Source organism: Antechinus flavipes, chromosome 5 (assembly GCF_016432865.1).
Source record: "Antechinus flavipes isolate AdamAnt ecotype Samford, QLD, Australia chromosome 5, AdamAnt_v2, whole genome shotgun sequence".
NCBI lineage: Eukaryota > Metazoa > Chordata > Mammalia > Dasyuromorphia > Dasyuridae > Antechinus > Antechinus flavipes.
Window position 1 is genome coordinate 273164274 of NC_067402.1, and position 21506 is coordinate 273185779.

At 33.6% G+C, this 21506-nt stretch overlaps 1 protein-coding gene across 1 annotated transcript in view; it reads right to left on the reverse strand.

The window, feature by feature from the left end:
• ANKS1B (ankyrin repeat and sterile alpha motif domain containing 1B) overlaps window positions 1-21506 on the reverse strand; it is a 1349660-nt gene that overhangs the window by 635695 nt on the left and 692459 nt on the right. Inside the window, exons 13-14 of the mRNA XM_052001623.1 lie at window positions 13662-14254; window positions 11184-11256 (exon numbers count right to left, since the gene is read on the reverse strand). Coding sequence (XP_051857583.1) covers window positions 11184-11256; window positions 13662-14254 — 666 coding nt within the window. The remainder of the gene's footprint in view (window positions 1-11183; window positions 11257-13661; window positions 14255-21506) is intronic.

Here is a 21506-nt window from a genome sequence, read left to right on the forward strand (position 1 = left end):
GAGAGAGGGATATTTATGGAGGTACACAATCTTCTGAAGTCAAACTCATTATTTTCCCCTACAAAACCATCAAATTTTTTTTTCATAAATATTTTTTATACTCATACATAAATTTGTTTATAATATAATTTTATATATCTATAAATACAAATATATGTTTAATGTTTAATATTTATATCGTATATTAAATATTACTTATATATTAAATTATATATGTTTAATAAATATACAATATATTTAAAATAATAAAAATACTTTTTTAACATGATAGTGATAAAGTGTCCAAAAGTAGAATAGTTTAGGGAGATAGGTAATTAATATTTATCTTTCATTTTCAAAGAGGATCATGATATCAAGGAGGTGATATGCAAGTGAATGGATTTAAGTCAGGGAGGGTTATGCAAAATCATTTGCCTCACTTCCCCTCTAGAGCCATCTGGGACCAGTGCCAGATATAGACGGGAGGTGTCCCCGGATGAAATGGGAAACCTGGGCTTTTTTAAGCTAAGGTCTTCAATAGGTCTCAGTTTGACTGAGACCACATTCAGTGATTAAGTCTGGGTAGCAACTGAGGCAAAGAGGTCTTTCAACAAAAGCTGAATAATCACTTATCTAGGTTATTGGAGAGAGGATTCATAGCTTAGGCCAGTTGAACTAGACAGCTTTTGAAGTTCTTCTCAGCTCTGAGTCTGTATTCCTACTCCCCTTCAAAACAGACCCTTCACACTACAAGACTATGATGAAGACATGTGGAAAACAGTGATAATCTCTTCTTGTGAGAGATTTCTAAGAAACATTTCTTGTTTGGTCTAGAATAGGGAGAAGTTGAAATGCAAGGCAGGGGCTCCTTCCAAGTCTGATATTCTATGATTCATGATCTCACTGACTTAGAGAAAGAAATGAAAAGTTGTATGTAATCCATCTAGTTTAATTCTCTCTTTATATAGATGGAAAAAAATTTAGTGCCCACACAGATTAAATGACCTACACAACATCACAAAGATGGCAAATTAAGAGATGATATTTGAACTCATGGTCCTTTTGTTGAGATAATGGGGGTACAGTCAAACTCTTCCTCATACTAGGACTTTAAAATGATGGAGTATGGATATGTGTTATCCCAAAGTATACTGGGGGTACAGGTCAGTGTCATGAGCCACATTAAAAGAATTTGCAGACTTAGACCTCCCTCAAATCAAGGGGCAAAGATTTGATTGAACCTGTTAAGAGCATTAGGAAGGAAAGGGGATTTTTAGCAATTAACAAGGGAAAAGACAAGTTTCCTAATGCAAAATGCCATTAAGGCTTGGCAAGTGAGAATTACAGGTCTAACTCCAAAAAGGAGTTAGAGGAAAAGGGGGATTATATCATTGACTGGCAGACTAACCCTAAAAGGGATTAAGCAACATAAAAAGAGTTAGCAAGGGAATTACAGTAAAGGTCTGTTACAGGGGGAAATATAACCTCTGGGGTCTGATATCAAAACTTGGCTTTCTGATTAGCTGTAGTAATTGTGAGTTTAAGATGATTCTATCAATGCAAGGTATGTAGCTAAGAATTCTATCTAAGACTTCCACCTGGGATGGAGCTGTAATAAAGGTCCACCTGAAAAAAAAGGCCTCCTCAAAATTAAAAAGTCCAACTATAATTCTATTAGTGCCCCTCCTTCTTACCTAAGGGAATAGCTTGGCTTCCAGATTCCAGTAATGCAGGCTCTCTCTGCTAGCACCCATCAAACTATAGAGGATCTCACCGTGCTGACTGGAGCCAATATGCGCTCTATCATATGAATCTGATATCATGCCATTTCTGAAAGTTTAGAGAAAATCTGTCTAGATACCTCAGGAGAATAGACAGCAAGTCCTCCTCATTTCTACTTTATGGAATCCCTCACAATTGTTGAGTCTTAGCTGAAATATCACCTTCTATAGGATGCATTTACTGATCCCTCATCTGGTACTCTCCCACCCAAAGCTACCTTTCATTTATTCTATATCTCTTTATGTATGTACATGTTGGCTTCCCTACTACATAATATGTCCCTTGAAGGCAGGGACTATTTTATTTTTGTCTTTTATCCCCAGTGACTAACACAATCCTCCGCATAGATAAATTAAAGAAACGAGTAAGGAGCAGAGAAATTTTATTAGCTGCACAGAACACATAGCAGGGTATCCATGTGTTTCACATGACACAAGGAGTTGTGAAATATTATGCTCTAGGGGAAGGAACATGAACCCTGGAGTTTGAAGTCTAGAATTGGGATTTGAATCCCTTTTCTGTTTCTTATTAGTTGTGTGACCTTGGGCTAATTTCTTTAATTCTCAAAATCTCAATTTACATTTATATAAAATGAAGGCTGTTAGAATAGATGTCGTGTAAGAGTCATCCTAGGGTTAACTTAATATCCTATAACTCACTGCTAATTCGAGAAGTCTCTGGCTTGAATGCAAATGTGTAGCCCCTACAGATGCCCGTGTTATGACTTAGATATGGGCATGGCAGTGAGGGAATCATGTGTGTTCTAGAAGGGAACCTCTTTAATTATCTCTAGTCATTAGAGAAGATACTTCACATGGAGCATCAGTACTACCTATTTATAATGGGAATGGGAAGACCCATTAGGGACTATATACCTCATGCCTTCACCTTTAACAGGCACTAGACTATAAATTCCTTGAGAATAGAATTTATATGTTTTTTGCCTTCCACGTCCAAAGCCCAAAAATTTACTCATGCCTAAACTCTGTTCAGAATTCTCTTTCTCTTTTCTGACTGTATTGCCTACCCCCTTTCCTCCTTTCCAGATCTTTTTAACATGCTTTCATTGTTCAGTCATTTTCTACTCTTTGAGACCCTACTTAATGTTTTCTTGGCAAAAATACTGGAGTAATTTGTTTCTCCAATTTATTTTATAAATGAGGAAACTGAGACAAAAAGGTGACCTCCCCAGGGTCAAACAGCTATTGTCTGAGGCTAGATCTGAACTCAAGATGATGAATCTTCTTCACTCCAGGCTAGGAGTTAATTAATATTAATTAATATTATTATTAAAAACTAATTAATTTTAATATTCACTGTGCCCCCTAACATGTAACTTCCTTGAGGGCAGGAATTTCTATCAACAACACTTAGCATAGTATCTGACATACAGTAAATATATAATTATATCTAAGTAAAAATCCTTACATACTGTAAATTCTTAAACCTTTAAAATTAAATAATAAAGGAGGTTTATGATGGAAATGTTAATTTATGAGCAACATGAAATCCACATGTATTCTATAATGTTAACAACAATGATTTTTATTTATTTATTTATTTATATTTCCTAGAATCAACAACAATCTCTTGGTTTTAGCTTGCTATAAGAGGTTCGGAATTAAATGAAAGTAGTTTATGTATATCCTTATGGTCCAGACAAACTGGAGGCCTTGCTATTTCTCATGCATACTATTTTATCTCACATCTCTGGGTCTTTGCTTAGAAAAACATTCATTCCCTCCACATCTTTCCCTCTTAGGCTTCTGAGTTTTCTTCAAAGTTCAGTTCAGACACCACTTTCAAAATAGGGCCTTCCTTGATCCCCTTCCCTTATCAGAACTCTTCATCTACAAAACTACCTTTTATTTATACTGCTTATTTTTATATGTATTTGTACAAAGTGAATGTTATCTTTTTTCTTTTTTCTTTTTTCTTTCTTTTTTTTTTTTTTTTTTTTTTTTTTTGTTATTTTTTGGTGAGGCAATAGGGGTTTAAGTGATTTGCCCAAGGTCACACAACTAGTAAATGTTAAGTGTCTGAAATCTAATGTGAACTTAAGTCCTCCTGACTCCAGTACCAGTGCTCTATCCACTATATTGCCTAACTGCCCTAATATCATCTTTCTTAATTTATCAACTCTTTAAGGGAAGGGAATATTTAATTTTTTATCACTGTATCCCCAGGGTCTAGTACAATACCTTACATACAATAGGTGCTTAATAAATACTTGTAGAGGCATTGCAATATAATGAATACAGACTTGGAGTCTGGAAGTGCTATCTTCAAATTCTACCTTAGAGTTTTAATTAGTCATGTGACCCTGTTTAATTTATTTAACCATTCTATGCCTCAGTTTCCTTGTCTGTAAAATGAGTGGGTTAATCTTGAAAACCTCTAAGGTCCCTAATAGCTCTAAATCTTAATTCTGTAAGCTTATAGCTTATCACTACATTTTTAATTACTTTTTTCTAAAACAATTACTTTGTGTCCTTAAAAAATGTATAAAATAGACTTTTAATTGTGTATTGTTGGATCTGGAGGCAGCAAACCCAAGCATCATGTCTTTGCTAGCTGTGTGACCCTGAGGTATCCACAACCTCTGGACCTCAATTTCCTTGAGACAATTAGATTAGATGATTTGTAAGATTTCTTCTAACATGAGATCCCATGTTCCAATGTTAATGGGGGACATAAAAGTTTAGATTGAATAGTACCTTCCTTTAGGGAGTTTATAGTCTATTAGGATGATTAGATGTGGAAATTAATATAATACATCATATTATATGATAAATGAATTAGAGAGTTTCAGAATCAATTGCAATGTAAGTAGGAAAGTTCTTTTTTGACTGTGGGATCAATAATAGTTTCCTAGAGGAAGCAGCCTTTCACTGGGCTGTAAAGACTGGATAGGAATTCAGCAGAAAAAAGGAAAGAAGATATTTCAGGCATGTGAAATGGTATGAGCAAAGGCATGGAATTGGGAGACCATAGTGATGGGAATTCAAGCCAGCTTGTTCTTTCCCTAAAATCAAAATTCCTTAATCTACTGGGAGACCATCTCCTGAATTGATTTTATCTGTTAAGCATCTCCTCAACTCCTCCCAGATTTTATCCCTCAAGCATTTCCCCAACTATTGCCAGATTCCTGGATTCTTTCAAACATGCTTTATCTCCCCTTTATCTCATCTTTCATTTCCTGGTTTCTCTTGACATGAGATTTATAATCTATTTTTTCTTTACCTCACACATGATTGGCTAGTTGTACTAGCAGATCTAAAGACTCACAACAAAAGCCAGTCCATTCTGGCTCGATTTCCTTTTCATTGCCCATGGAGACACTGATTATAGTCTATGGAAGTCTGCTCAGGTCACTGGCCAGACAACATTTGGTTGCATTGCTCAAAATTGCTAGTGCTGAGATGAACATTCCCAGTAGTGACAGTGTGACACACTTGAACTGCCAATGTTGGGCCAGAAAATTGAGCAATAGAGAGAACAGGTTGGGATGCCATGGATGCCGGAAAGTGAGCAATGCAGCAGTCCACTGTTTGAGGGAAAGAGTGCAGCATCCAGTTGGGCCATTCTGGCCATTCAAAAATTACATAGGGCAGAGACCTAGATTGGTGAATAATGAATTGCCCAGTGTGGAAAGAAACTGAGATGCTTTGAGATCTAGCTCTCATGGACAGAAAAATGTCAGAAAATAGAAGAAAAAGACTGAAATAACCAAGATCTTAGTAGGATACCATCATGTCCAATTCCCTTGTGTTCCATATAAAGAATCAGGGCCAGAAAGACTTAAGTGAGCTATCCGATGTCACAATCTAATTAGTTGTAAAACAAAAAATAGAATATAAATCTCACTACCAGTACAGAACTCTTTCCACCACACCATTAAAGCTAAAGTCATTTACCCGGTGAGGGACATGTATATTTCTTTAGTCTTTCCAAGGTTTACTTTAAAGACCAGCTGATAAAAATTATACCAATTTACTTTTTAACCAAGTAATATTTATATATATATATGGAAATAAGAATGTATGTAGACACATGTGCACGTGCGCACACACACACACACACACACACACACACACACACACATATATATGTATGTATATATATTTGTGTATATGAATCAGGAATTGTAGAAAGAGCAGTGAAATCAAAACAAGTGGGTAATCCTAATAATTATTCCTCAGGTGATTTTCTATTCTTTGGACTAAGGTTCCTTTTCTGTAAAATGAAGAGGTTAAAGTAGACAATATTTAAGGTATTTCAAATCCTTGTACTTTGATCCTATATTAACAGAAAAGACACACTTAGGGGCCCAGAGAGGTATTGACTCATCTCAAAGGAGTAATACAAATATACTTTCAGCATTTTGGATGGGGATAGCATCAAAATGACAATAAGCTCAGATTGGACAGCTTTATTTACTTTCTCGGGCAAGGACAAGGTGAGACAAGATATTACTTGGTTAAAAAGTAATTTGGTATAATAGACTTCATTAGTCTATTATAGACCTATATTATTATTGTCTATTATATTATAATAGGAGGGGGTATGGAAGAGATCCCTTCCACGTCAGCTTCTCTTATTAAAGTTTAAATCACATATTTGCCACTAATGATCAGAATTTATAGCATAGTAGATAGAATACCTTTCCTGTAATTAGGGAGACTTGAGTTCAAATCTGACTTCGAACACTTAGGACCATGCCTTCAGGGAAGAGATGCTATGATATGTGAATGAATTGTATTTGAGTGAGGGAAGACTGTGCAAGGTACCCAGACCATTGGAGGTGGCCCTGGAGATCTTGTTTTTTTTAAGCTAATGTCTTCAACAAATCTCAGTTTGACTAAGGCTACACAACTTAGTGTACTACACTAAATGATTAGTGATTAAGTGATTAAGACTAGGTAGCAGTTGAGGCAAAGAATCTCCTCTTCTATCTAGTAAAAACAAATCTAAATAATCTGGGTGGGGAAGACTCTCAGGATTTAATGCTAAAACAGAAATAATTTCTATTTACATTAAATTTTGAGTCAATCAAGATCCAAATAATGACCAAATGGGACTTGGTCTAGGAACTATTGGTGGTCAATGAGAATCAGATTAGTTTTAGCTTAATGCATAGTCTTTAAGAGAGAAATCTAGTCAGTAAACCCCAAGATATCTTAACCTATGTTTACTTCAGTTTCCTTATCTATAAAGTGGGAATAAGACACCATCTAACTTCCTGAAATGTTGTGAGGATCAAATAAGATGTTTGTAAGCATTTAGTACAGAGCTTGGATCACAGCAGGTACCATATAAAAGTTAATAGTAGTAGTAGTAGTTGTTGTAGTAGCAGCAGCAGCAGCAGCAGCAGCAGCAGCAGTAGTAGTAATACTAATACTAGTAGTAGTAATAACAGTAGCAGTAGTAGTACTACTACCACAGAATGTTGTGGTACTTAATTAAAAATGACTTTCAGAAATTTTAACTCTTACAGATTATGGAATCACCATTACAAAAATATCAATTGGTTTCATAATAATTTTCCACATCAAGATAAATTAGATAGCAAATCTCATTTTAAAACAACAGTTTCATCAAAAAACTATATGAGTTTGTGAGAATACTCAATTATTATCATCATTTTTAAAGGATACATTTATATGATCTTTTCAGATTCACCAAAAGTTTTTACTCATTCTAACTCCTTCTCATGGTATCCCTATAAGTTTGTACTACAAGTGTTTTCACCTCCTATTTTCAATGAAAAGAGAATTGTACTGGGATACATTAATGATTTGTTCCAATTCACCTAGGAAGTATGAGGCAAAATTAAACCATAATTTGGAATCTAGTGATTCCAAATCTAGATCAGGATCTTTAAAATCATATTACAATGTTGAATTATTTTCTACAGGAATTAATCGTAGTGTCTCTAAGTAGATGTGTTTCACTGACAATGATTTCTTGCCAATTCTATGTAGAGAAGAAAAGGACAGGATGATGGGTCTGAATGATCAAAGAAATAAAAGAAAGGCAATAGAGAGATGGCATTGGAGTCAGGAAAATCTAGGTTCATCCCTGCTTCTTACCCATACTAAACAAGACTCAATCTCTTTGAGTCTCAGGAAATACACCAGGAATAAAAGTTCTTGTAAAAGAATTGCATTAATGTAGAGGTTTCTTCAAAGCAGTCATAGATTTTTGAGCTGGAAGTGAACTTAAAAGTTATTTAATAAGACTTTCTCTTTTTATAGAAAAAGAAATTGAGGCTAAGAGTAGCTCAGTGACTTAGCCATGGTCAGAGGTACAAATTGACTCAATCCAATATTTTTCACTGTGTAATGTTATCTCTTCAAAGAGATCAAAGGTGAAATAAAATGATGGGAAAGATGAAAATGATGATAATAGAAAAAACAGATACAGTGGCAACTTTAGATTTATCTATCACCCATTTACAATTTACTGATTTAAAAAAAGAGGCTAAAAAAAGTTTAATGCCTTTCTTCAGGTTCTACCCATTATGAGGAGTAAAATGTGACTAGAGAGTAGGTTTTCTAACTTCAGTTCAACTTCAACTATGCAAGTTGCTCTGAGGAACAACATTACTCTTCTTAGCATGAGTTAAGAGGAGAAAAGCATTATGTGTTTACCAAAAATACATATTTTCTTCCCTCTGAAACACTTTTTAAAAGAATGCTGAAGCTCTTTAGTTCCAGTCTTATAGAACCCAGCCAAGAGCTCTTTGTATATGTCATGATATTGTTTGTCCTTTATTTTTGAAGATGACCATTTACATCATGGGTGATGACTTGCACCTGAATTGGATTTAAAATTGGATTGTGTGGCTAAGTCACACAAAATCATTGGGCTCACTCTCAGTTTCTGAGCCTCCAAAGTCCAGTGGCAGGACAAAAGTTAAGATGGCTGGTAATGGCCTAGCATAGATGCCTAGTAATGAAGGTAAAGCTAAAGTCTCAAGTGTTCAGACCCAAGCAAAAGGACCTCAGACTTAACCATCCACTTTTTAGATATGAAAGATAAGCTGTCAGCCTCCTAGGATGAATCTTTTACTGTGATCCTTGCGAGCTAGATTCCTCTGAAGCTTTGATTAATGAGAACTGCTATCGGAGATAGTTTTGCTCTATCTGAAATCATCAAGAGAGATATCTCTGTGCTGCTAATTGGTGATAGCAATTAATAAGATTTTAGGACAAACCAAACACTAATATAATCACTACAGCATGAGCAATAAATACAGATCCAAAACTCACAATGACTTAGGTAACAAAAAAACACAACAAAAACAATATAATTAGTTGCACTCTTTCAGTTTTCAAAGCACTTTCATAACCAAGTTTAAAGCAAAAATTACATCAATTAGTATGCCTTATTTTTTCAGAATGTACTAATAATTACTGACCATAAAGAAGGATGAGTTATTTTACTTCCTTAAGCAGAAGTTTTATAAATGGTACAGTGAGAAAGTTGGAATAACTATTTCTTCCTTGGAATAACTTTTTTAAATCCTGTGATTATATGTAAACACTTTGAGGGAAGGAATATTCAAAAAAAACCCCAAAAATTAAAAAAAAAAGTTTTGGAATTGTAAGAGACTAAATGATAATCTACTGCAATTTATAAATGGAAAAGAATCTCTTTTATTACATAGCCCATAAATTGTTATCCATTTCTTACTTGAGGACCTCCAAGGAGGAAGCTTCTGGTGCTTTCCAATCCAACCCTTTGAAATAATGGCTGGCTATTCTAATAAGATATTATGCTTTCATGTTGTTGTTTTCAGCTGTTTCATTCATGTCCTATTCTTCATAACTCCAGTTAGGATTTTCTTGGCAAAAATAATGGAGTTCTTTGTTATTTCCTTCTCCAGTTCATTTTGCAGATAAGGAAACCAAAGCAAGTAAGATTAAGTGACTTGCCCAGGGTCATAAAGTTAGTGTGTGAGGCCAAATTTTTTTTTTTTTTTGGTATTTATTTATTCATTCATTCATTCATTCATTCATTTATTTTTGAGGCCAAATTTTAATTCAGGTCTTCCTTATTTTAGAACCACACTTTAACCACTACACAGTCTAGCTGTCTCATGATGCCTTCAAAGCAGCTATTTATTTCACTTTCACATTGGTGAACAGCTATGCCATTATCTCTATAGTGTAATACCATTATAGATATTTGGATTATATTATCCATTTGTTAACATGACTGTAGTTATTTTCATTTTGAATTTAAAAAAAATAAGGAGTATCTTGAAGGCTGAGACTGTGTTCCTTCATCTTTGAATCCCCACAGCGTCTTGAAGAGCCTGACATAAAGAGGATGCTCAACTTGTGTTTACTTTTTTTTTTAAAACCACTATTCTTTCCTCCAAAGTTAATCTTTTTGCACATGGATTTCTTTATATTACTTCTCTTTTCAGAGTATAGGATCTGAGTATGGTTTACAACAAAGCTTTTTTCACTCTTTTTGTTGTTGTTTACTTGCATTTTATTTTCTTTCTCATTTTTTCCTGTTTGATCTGATTTTTCTTGAGCAGCAAGATAATTGTATAAATATGTATGCATATATTGGATTTAGCATATATTTCTACCATGTTAAATATCTAATGGATTGCTTGCCATCTATGGGAGGGGATAGGAAAAAGGGAGGGAAAATTAGAATACAAAGTTTTGCAAGGGTTAATATTGAAAGATTATCCATGCATATGTTTTGAAAATAAAAAGTTCTAATTAAAAAAAATAAGGAATATCCCAAATATCTCCATTGCACTGATATCTGTGTAATTTTTAAATTTGTACTATTGGATAGTTCTAAATATCAGGAAATTTTTCCTTATATCAATCCTTACATTATTTTTTTCTAAAAGCAGACTGGATATTGACTAATATATGAATGGTGTGTTTGTAATTCTACCACCTAGCACTTTGTGCTGATATGATGTTTATTAAATGTTTATTGAAGTGAATTCAGTCAGATTATATATATTTCATCAAATAAAAAATTCATTATTGGATTTGGTGTTCAGAACCAAATACTCAGTGCCTTGGTACCTCATACTCTTTGCAGGAACTTAATAAAATTTTGTTGACTGGCTCAGTGCAACAGAATGTGGATGAAATTAAGCTATGATAAAAAAATATAAAGCATATTCTTATGAATTACCACTTGTTATTAAGTATAGTAGCAGTTCAGAAACTGTTGAATTCAAATGAAACATACTGATAGAGTTTCTGTAAAAGTGAAAGCAATTTTCAGTACAATTATTATAACAGAATGCAAGATGCTAATTTTTCCTTCAACTTAAGATTAATTAGCTTATCACCTTTAGGTCAGCACACATTTTTAGATGTTTTTTTAAATCACATTTTCATTTCAAGGATTCTTAGAGAAAAAGGTTTCCTTACTTGTAATATCATCATTCATCTCTTCAAGCTCATTGTTGATTCCAGCATCTATGGAGCTCATTATTTTATCAATCTATAAAAAATAAAAACAGTGAGAAGAACTCATTAAATGTCTCCATTGCATCTGATAAGTCTCCAAATACAAAAGCAAAACATTTTTAGTATTGTGAATGCAACAATACCACAATCAAGAAAACTTTGCAGTACAGGAAAAGCTTTAGACAAAGGACTACATTACACTGCATCCTGTTATTAAAAATATAATCATGTGTGTGTAGGGGGTTTTTTTTGTAGAAATTGGGAGTAGACATTTTTTCTCTCATGCTTTCATGAATTTAACTTAAATAAACATTAATGGTAAAATTTTATGTAATTTTTCCTATACAAAACATATAGAGAATTGTTGGTAGAAGCATATGCTTCTAATTTTTTCCCTATAAGATATAAAATAGGTAAGAAATATATTATCAAAAGGAATCTTAGAAACCATCTAATCCAATCTAGACATGGAAAACTATTCATTCACAGTATCACTAATAAATGGTTATTTAATCATTTCCTGAAGACCACTAGTGAAGAAGACCTAGTATGTCCTACAGCAGCATATTTCACTTTGTGCAGCTCAAATTTTTAGCACACGCAACCTCCCACCCTCCCATAGTCAAGTCTAAAATTTCATTTTTGCAACTTTCAATTGTTACTCTCAGTTCTATCCCTGGGGACCAAACAGAAGAAGTTCAAACTTGCTTCTAGGCATATTCAACCTATGTTTGAAGATAGGTTTAATGTCCTCACTGAGTCTCCTCTTTTATAGAATAAGCATTCTTACTTCCTTTAATTAAACTTTGCACATTATAAATTCAAAGTCCTCCCACTATATTCACTCATTTTCTTTCCAAAGTCACCAATTTATCAATATTCATCTTAAACTTTAATGCCCAGAAATGAACACAATTTTCTGAGAGTGCAATGACCATGGTAGAAGTCTATCACCTCAGCTTCCTTGTTGTCCTATCACCTTTCTGGTATGTTGAGCTCTCAATCCACTCAGCCTTCCATATCTTTTTTTGAGGGAAAATCTGCCTGTCTTATACTTGTGTAATTCAAATATCAGAATCCTATCAATCCTGATACCCTGAATCTAAATATCAGACTGGCTATTTAGCCCCATTCAACTTAAAATTATTAGATTCAGCTCAATGTTTTGTCCAGTCCACTTCACATCCTATCATTCATTGTGTTAACTATTGCTCCCAGGTTTGTGTCTACAGCAAATGGAATAAACTTAACAAACATGATTTTAAACAGGTCATTGATTTAAAAAAAAAAAACACAGGGCTATATATATTCCTTGGAACACTGGAGGATTTGTAAAAACTTGATGTTGAACTATAAGTTTAGGATGAAAGATTCATACTCTCACCTTTATGCATGACCAATGGCATGCCTTTTGTGACCTTATTTATGATAATGAATCAGTCTATGGCCACACAGAAAGCTTATTTCTGCCACACATGGACTGAATCCATGATGTTGACTACATGCCCTCATTAAATAAGCTAATTAATTCTAAGCTTTAACTTCTGCTAATAGCTATGTGCTAACTGGTGATATCTTAGGCTCCTGTACATCTCAATGTGTATGTGTTGGGAAGGAGGAAAAACCCAGCAATTTCATGGTTATAGGGAATTCCTGATGAGGGAACTCTTTCTGTCAATCTTGGTATCCTGACTGGATGTCATTGTCTTAAAGTAGTATCTCAAGAATTGAAAGATTAAGACATTTGCCCAAGTTCACTCAGTCAACCTATGTCAAGGGCAGATCTCAAATTCAACATTTACTATACCATACTGTCATATATTAATGATGGACAGCAGAGATACAGAAAATTGAAAAATAAACTGTCACCTACTAGATGGAAAAGCATGAAAATTACAGGGATGTTGGCTAATAGGCAGGTAACTGAAAGCAAAAGTAGCCAGAATTTGCTATTTCACTATCTTTGTCATGTTCTTACTTGCTACAGTGAAGTTTCTTGATGTAACAAGAAGGGTACTGGCCTAGAAAACCATAAGAGATGGAATCCAGTAGTTTTGCTCTATGAATCTCTATTTTTACAATTGCAAAATGAGACTACTAGGCTGCTTCAAGGAATAAAATTTATAAAGCAGAAACTTCTCCATAAACCATAAAATGAAATATACATTTTATAAATTTTTTTTCACTGCATAGTTAGATGGGCATCAATTCCTATGGTCATTTTTAAAAAGGCTTCCCTCTACAAGAGGAAGTGTGTTATATCTATGATGCTAGTTATGAAATAATAAAGCATTTCCAAGAGGTACCCTTTTTGCCTTCTGTGATGAAAATATTCTTTTCTTTTTAGCTCCCAAAGTATCAGACATTTAAAATCTGTCCCTCCCCCAACTACCCAATTCCACTGTCTTGTTTAATAAATAATAAAAACATTCAACTTACTTCTTCCCATTCAGAAGTGAAGGAAGGAGTCCTCTCAGAATTCCCTTTAGAACTGGGTTCAGTTGTTGAGGATTCACTCCAATTCACCCTTGAAGTTTTCTCAGTGGATGGGTAGGCAATGAGATCAGAATCAGATTTGGAAACATTTTTGGACAAATGCAAATCAAGAAGGGCTTTTGGCAAAGACCGTATCCTTCCCAGAGTACAGGCTCGCTCCACGAATCCTCCTGTGCTAACACCCCACTGGTCCCCATTCCCATTTCTTGCTCCATTTCTTGCTGTTCTTGTGCCAACAAGGGTGCGATTTTCTAATGGATTGCTTTTTGTGTGAAAAATGGTTCTACTAACCACTTTGGGCTTAATTTTCTTTACTGGAGCTCCTGGATTATTTCCTGGTGGAGGCTGCTGATAATGGAGAGGATTATTCATCAAACTAATATCTTCCTGTGCTCCAGCACACATATTTGCTTTGCTATAGAGACGAAGTGGATTATCAGGGGACTCACAGGCTGGAGAAGATCCATGGAGCAGGCCAGCAAATTGCCCAGGATCATGTTCCTCTGGAGGGTCATTCTCTTCCTGTTGACAGGGATCTGCAAAAGGAGAATGGAATCATTTCTATGTTTGTTTCAATTTTGTTGATAAATGTCACCAAAAACATTAATAATAATTGCTCTGCAATTCTTAATTTCTAGGAGTTTGGGTTCCATGTCTGATTGATTTCTTTGTGACCTTATCTTACTTTTCCATGGATTTGCTTCTGCTGTGTAGTGTGAATGATACATATTTATAAATAGAAGTCTGCTAAAATAAATTAGGGGAATATTTCTTCCCTCCCCCCCTCAACACATAGTATTTTATTTTTTCCAATTATATATAAACATAGGTTTCAACATTCATTTTAAAAAGATTTTGAGTTCCAAATATTTCTCCCTCTTTTCCCCCTTCCTTTCTCCCCTTTCCAAGAGAGCAAGAAATCTTATATAAGTTGTAATCACTTTAAACCTATTTCCACACTAGTCAGGTTGGTGAGGGTGGGGAAAGAATCAGAGCAAAAAGGGGAAAGCATGGGAAATGAAAAAAAGTGAAAATAGTATGTTTCAATCTGCATTCAGACTCCATAGTTTTCTCTCTGAATGTGGACTACATTTTCCATCATGAATCTTTGAGAATTGTCTTAGATCACCATATTGCTGAGAAGAGCTAAGACAATTATAGTCAATCATCTACACTGTTGCTGTTACTGTTTACAATGTTCTCCTGGTCTGCTTACTTCACTCAGTATTATTTCATACAAGTTTTTGCAGCTTTTTCTAAAATCTGCCTGTTCATCATTTCTTATAGCACATTACATTTATATGCTACAACTTGTTCAGCCATTCCCCAACTGATGGCATTCCTCCTCAATTTCCAATGTTTTGCTACTAGAAAAAGAACTGTTACAAATATTTGTGTACATGTGGGTCCTTTTCCTTTTTTTCTTTTTTCTTTTTTTCTTTTTGATGTCTTTGGAATACAAAACTAGTAGCAGTATTACTGAATCAAAGGGTATGTGAAGTTTGCTCTTTGGCTATGGTTCCAAAATGCTCTCCAGAATGGTTGGCTCAGTTCACAACTTCATCAGCACTGCACCAATGTCCCAATTTTTGCACATCTTTTTCAACATTTGATATTTTCCTTTTTTGTCATATTTGTCAACCTAAATGTGAGGTGGTACCTCAATGTTATTTTAATTTGCCTTTCTCTAATCAATAGCCATTTAAAGCATTTTTAATAATTATAGATAACTTTAATTTCTTTATATGAAAACTGCCTTTTGATATTGCTTATAAATTTGTTCATATTGCTTATAAATTTGATTCAATTCTCTATTTCACAAATGAAGTCTTTATCAGAAATACTGGCTATAAAATTTTTTTCTCAGCTCTCTGCTTTCATTATATTCTTAATTGCAATGGTTTTGTTTGTGCAAAATCTTTTTAATTTAGTGTAATCAAAATTATTCATTCTGCATTTCATAATGTTCTCTATTCCTTTTTTGGTCATAAATTCTTCCCTTCTCCATAGATCTGACAGATAAACTATTCCTCACTCCCTTAATTTTTGCTTATGATATTACCCTTTATTATCAAACTGTGCATACCCTTTGATCCAGCAGTGTAATACTGGGCTTATATCCCAAAGAGATCTTAAAGCAAGGAAAGGGACCCACATGTGCAAAAAAGTTTATGGCAGCCCTTTTTGTAGTGGTGAGTGTGGTGTTTTTCTTCTTTAAAATAATAATGTTTCTCTCTGGAAGCAGGTTTCTTGGGGAAGTTTTCTGGAGGCAGCCTTAGTTTCAGTTACAAGTAACAATCACCCAAACGCAGCCAGGTGATAAAAGTTCAAACATTTATTTTCTCCTTCCAAAATAGCTCGGTTAGTTTTCTTAGAGACCTATCTTTCTGCTTGGTTCTAAGAGCTCTTGCAGTTTTCCTCTGCCTCTGCTTTCTTCAGCCTCCAGCCAGCACAAAGGTGGAAAATGGAATGGATCTGACTCCTCTAGCTCAACTCCGAATGTCTCCAGCCATCATCAAGATGAAAGTTGGAATGAATCTCTCTTGCCTCCTAGAGAGAGGGCTTGTGAGCTTCTTCCCAGAGTGCTCTTCTTCTTCGCCCCCTGGCAATGTTCTGAAGTAACTCACTTGACTGGCTTCCTGAAGCTCTATTTATGCTCCTTCTCCGAGAATGGGATTGTGGGATACAAGAGTGGGATTATGGGTTTCCTGCCAGAGTGCTCTCTGGCCTTAAGAGCTTCTTGCTTATATGAGTTCTCTAAAGGTGTGAACACAAGCATTGTTTCTCAGTTCCACTTAGTACCTTGTTTCTTCTGGCCCATAACATCTCCTTGTAAGAGCAAATCAATCATACTGAACCATGTTAAATTAGATAATTATTGTCTCTATCAACTCTAATGACTTTAACACTTTGTAAGGATTCCAAAAGGTGAGAAACAGGAAACTGAATGGATGCCCATCAATTGGCAAATGGCTGAATAAATTGTGGTTTATGAATGTTATGAAATATTACTGTTCTGTAAAAAATGACCAACAGAATGATTTCAGAGAGGCTTGGAGAGATTTACATGAACTGATGCTAAATAAAATGAGCAGAACCAGGAGATCATTATACATGGCAACAACAAAATTATATGATGATCAATTCTGATGGATGCGGCTCTTTTCAACAATGAGATGATTCAAACCAGTTCCAATTGTTCAGTAATGAAGAGATTTAGCTATACCCAGAGAGAGAACTATGGGAAATGAGTGTGGACCACAACATAGCATTTCCACTCTTTCTGTTATTGTTTGCTGGCATTTTTGTTTTCCTTCTTCGGGTTTTTTTCTTTCTTTCTAGTGCAGCAAGATAATTGTATATATATATATGTATACATATATTGGATTTAACATATACTTTAACATATTTAACATGTACTGGACTACCTGCCATTTAGAGGACAGGATTGAGGGAAAAAGGGGAAAAGTTGGAACAGAAGGTTTTGCAAGGGTCAATGTTGAAAAATTACCCATGCATATGTTTTGTAAATAAAAAGCTATAATAATAATAAAAAATAGAATGTAATTTAAAAAAAAAAGAATATCACCCTTTATATATAAATCATGTAACCATTTGGACCTTATTGTGGTATAAAGAGTGAGATGTTGGTCTATGTCTTCTTTCTGCCATACTGTTTTCCAGATTTCCCAGCAGTTTTTGTCAATAGTAAATTCTTATCCCAGAAGTTGAAGTCTTTGGGTTTGTCAAACAGTAGGTTATGAAAGTCATGACTTTCATTTACCTGTGTCTTGGGTATCTAAACTATTCCATTGATTCAGCACTCTTTTTCTTAGCTAGTTCCAGATGGTTCTGATGACAGCAATTTTATAATTAGTTCTGTTATTGCTAGACTCATTTTCTTTGCAATTTCCCTCATCAATTCCTTTGATATTCTTGATTATTTGTTTTTCCAGGTAAATTTTATTAGATTTTCTAGCACTATAAATTAATTTTTGGTAGTTTGACTGGTACATCAAATAAGTAAGTTAGTCCAGGTAGAATTGTCATTTTTATCATGTTAGCTCAGTCTACCCATGAGCAAATGATATTTTTCTGATTGTTTAGATCTGATTTTATTTGTGTGAAAAGTATTTTCTAATTATGTTCATGTAGTTCCTGAGTTTGTCTTGGCAAATAGATTCCAAATATTTTATAGTGTCTACAATTAGTTTAAATGGAGTATCTATTTGTTGCTTCTGGGCTTTGTGCTAAACTACAGAAATGCTAATGATTTATGAGGGCTAATTTTATATCCTGCAACTTTGCTAAAGTTGTTAATTATTTCAAGAGGTTTAGTTAATTGATTCTTTAGAATTCTCCCTCTATATATCATCATATCATCTACAAAGAGAGAGTTTTATCTCCTCACTGCTTATCCTAGTTTCTTTGGTTTCTTTTTCTTCCTTTATTGTTAAACTTAATATAATAGTGGTGATAATAGTCATCTTTGTTTCAGCCTGAATTTATTGGGAAAATAAATAACGCTTCCTGATGGTTTTAGATAGATACTACCTATAATTTTCAAAACTCCATTTTTCCCTATGTTCTCTGGTATTTTTAAAGGAATGGATGCTATGCTTAGCCAATATCAGATTGCTTGCTGTTTTGGGAAGGGGAGAAGTAAAGGAGGGAGAAAGAAATAATTTGGAACACAAATCCTTACAAATATAGTTGAAAACTATATTTACATGTATATGGAAAAATAAAGTGCTATTCAGGAAAAAATTCAGGAATGAGTGACATAAAAGACTTTTTTGCATCTACTGAGATATTCATAAGATTTCTGTAAGCTTTGTTATTATTGTGGTCAATTATTCTGACATGTTCTAATAATGAACCAGCTCTGCATTTCTGGTAGAAGTCCTCCCTGATCATAGTTTATTATCCTCAAGATAATTGAAGATAATAAGATCATAATTCTTTTCTAATATTTTATTTAAATTTTTGCATCAATATTCATTAGGGAAATTGGTCTATAATTTATTTTCTCTCTTTTGTTTATGTGTAAGCATCATGTTTGTGTCAAAAGAAAGATTTGGTAGGACTCTTTCTTTACCTTTTTTTTTTCCAAATAGTTTATATAGTATGGGAATTAATTGTTCTTTAAATGTTTAGCAATATTCACTTATAAATCCATCTCACCTTGGAGATTTTTCTTAGGGAGCTCATTGATGGCTTGTTCAATGTCTTTTTCTAAAATGGGTTTAAATATTTTATTTTTTCTTGTCTTAATCTAGGCAATTTATATTTTTTTGTAAATATTTAACCATTTTGATTAGACTGTCAGATCTTTTGGCCCATAATAGGATAAAATAGTTTCTAATTATTGCTTTAATTTCCTCTTCACTGGGAGAGAATTCACCTTTTTATTTTTAATGCTGGCAGTTTTTTTTCTTTTTAAAAATCAAATTAACAAAAGATATAACTATTTTTTTCATAAAACCAGCTCTTAGTTTTACTCATTAGTTCAAGTTTTCTTATTTTCAACTTTATTAATCTCTTCTTTGATTTTTTAGAATTTCTAACTTAATATTTAATTGGAGCATTTTAATTTGTTCTTTTTCTAGCTTTTTTTAGTTGCATCCCAAATTCAAATTTTTTCCTTTCTTTATTAATATAATAAGCATTTTGAAATATAAAACTTCCCCCTAAATACTATTTTGTCTGCATTCCATCAATTTTGGTATGTTGTCTCATTGTTGTCATTCTCAAATGAAATTATTGATTGTTTCTATGATTTATATATCTATAAATAGATATATTTATCTATGAGTTTGACCTGCTCATTCTTTAAGATTAGATTATTTTTATTATTATATTGTTAATTATTAGGTAATTTTAAATTTATTTTTCTTTGGCCCTTTATTACATGTAATTTGCATAATTTATCATGATCTGAAAAGGATACATTTAATATTTCTGCTACTTTCCTACATTTGCTTGTGAGGTTTTTATGTCCTAATACATGGTCAGTTTTTATGTAGGTACTATCTACTATTGATAGTACCTATATTGTACTTCAATCCATTTTCACCAGAGATCTATCATATCTAACTTTTCTAAAATTCTATTCCCTTCTCAACTGTTTTCTTGTTTATTTTGTGATTAGATTTACCTAATTCTGAAATGGGGAGGTTGAGGTCCCCCAATGGTATAGTTTTACTATTTATTTCTTCCTGTAAATCATCTTTCCCTCTGAGAATCTGAATGTTATGCCAATTGGTGCATATATGTTTAATATTGATGTAATTTCATTGCCTATAGTTCCTTTTATAAAGATGTTATTTCCTTTCTTATCTTTTAATTAGATCTACTTTTGCTTTTGTTTTGTCTGAGATAATATTGCTAACCCTGCTTTTTTTTTTAAACTTAATCTGAAGCATAATATATTCTGTTCCAGCATTTAACTTTACTCTCTGTGTATCTCTGTGCTTCAGATGTGTTTCTTGTAATGTATTGTAGGCTTCTGGGTTTTTTTTTAAAGCCACTTTACTGTTTTCATTTTATGGGAGATATTCCCATAATGACATTCACAGTTATGGTTATATTTATCTCCATTCTATTTTCTCCCTGTTTATGCTTTTCTCAACCCTTTCACCCTGTCCCTCCTCACCAGCATTTTGCTTTTGATCCATCTCCCCTCCCTTTCTTTTTCTTTTCCCAAACTATTTCTCTTTAGAATAAAATTTTTTTTGTACTCCTTAGAGTGCATGTTATCCCTGCTTTGAGCCAAATTTGAAGAGAATAAGTTTCAAACAACACAAACAATTCTCCTTTCCCCCTGTTATAGTGGGTCTTTTGTGTTTCTTAATATATTATAATTTATGCTATTTTGTCTTCCCATTTCCTCAGTACAATTCTTTTTTAGCCTCTTAATTTTTTTATATCATCATATCAAAGTCAACTTATAGCCAAAGTCTATTCTTTAATAGTGATAAAATTCTCAAACATTCTAAGTATCATCTTCCTATGGAGGGATATAAACAATTTAACATTATTGAATAACATTTTTTTCTTTCCTGTTTCATTTTTTAATGCTTCTCTGAATCTTGTATTTGAAAACTGAATTTGCTGTTCAGCTCCAGTCTTTTCATCATGTCCCCTATTTCACTGAATATTCATCTTTTCCCCTGAAAGATTACACTCAGTTTAGCTGGCTAGTTGATTCTCTGTTGTAATCTGAATTTGCTTTCCAGAATATCATGTTCTATGCTCTCTCATTCTTTAATGTAGAAGTTGCTAAGTCCTAATACCGACTATGGCTGTTTGATTTGTGTATTTCTGGCTGCTTGAAGTATTTTTTCCGTTATCTGAAAGTTTTAGAATTTCCCTATAATATTCCTTGGATTTTTCATTTGGGGATCACTTTCAGGAGGTGATCAGCTGATTCTTCCAATGACTATTTTGCCCTCTGGTCCTAGGTGTGTAAGTTCTTTTATTTATAATGGCTTTCAGACACTCCAAAAATTCTGAAACTATCTCTCCTGTATGTATTTTCCAGGCCAGTTGTTTTTTCCAATGAGGTTTTCTATTTTTTCATTCTTTTAATTTTTTTGACGGATTCTTAATTTCTCATGGAGTCATTAGCTTCCATTTACCCAATTTTAATTTTTAAGGAATTATTTTCTTCAGTTACCTTTTTTAAAACCTCCTTTTCTGTTAGAACAATTCTAATTTTTTTTTATAATTATAACTTTTTATTGACAGAACCCATGCCTGGGTAATTTTTTACAACATTGTCCCTTG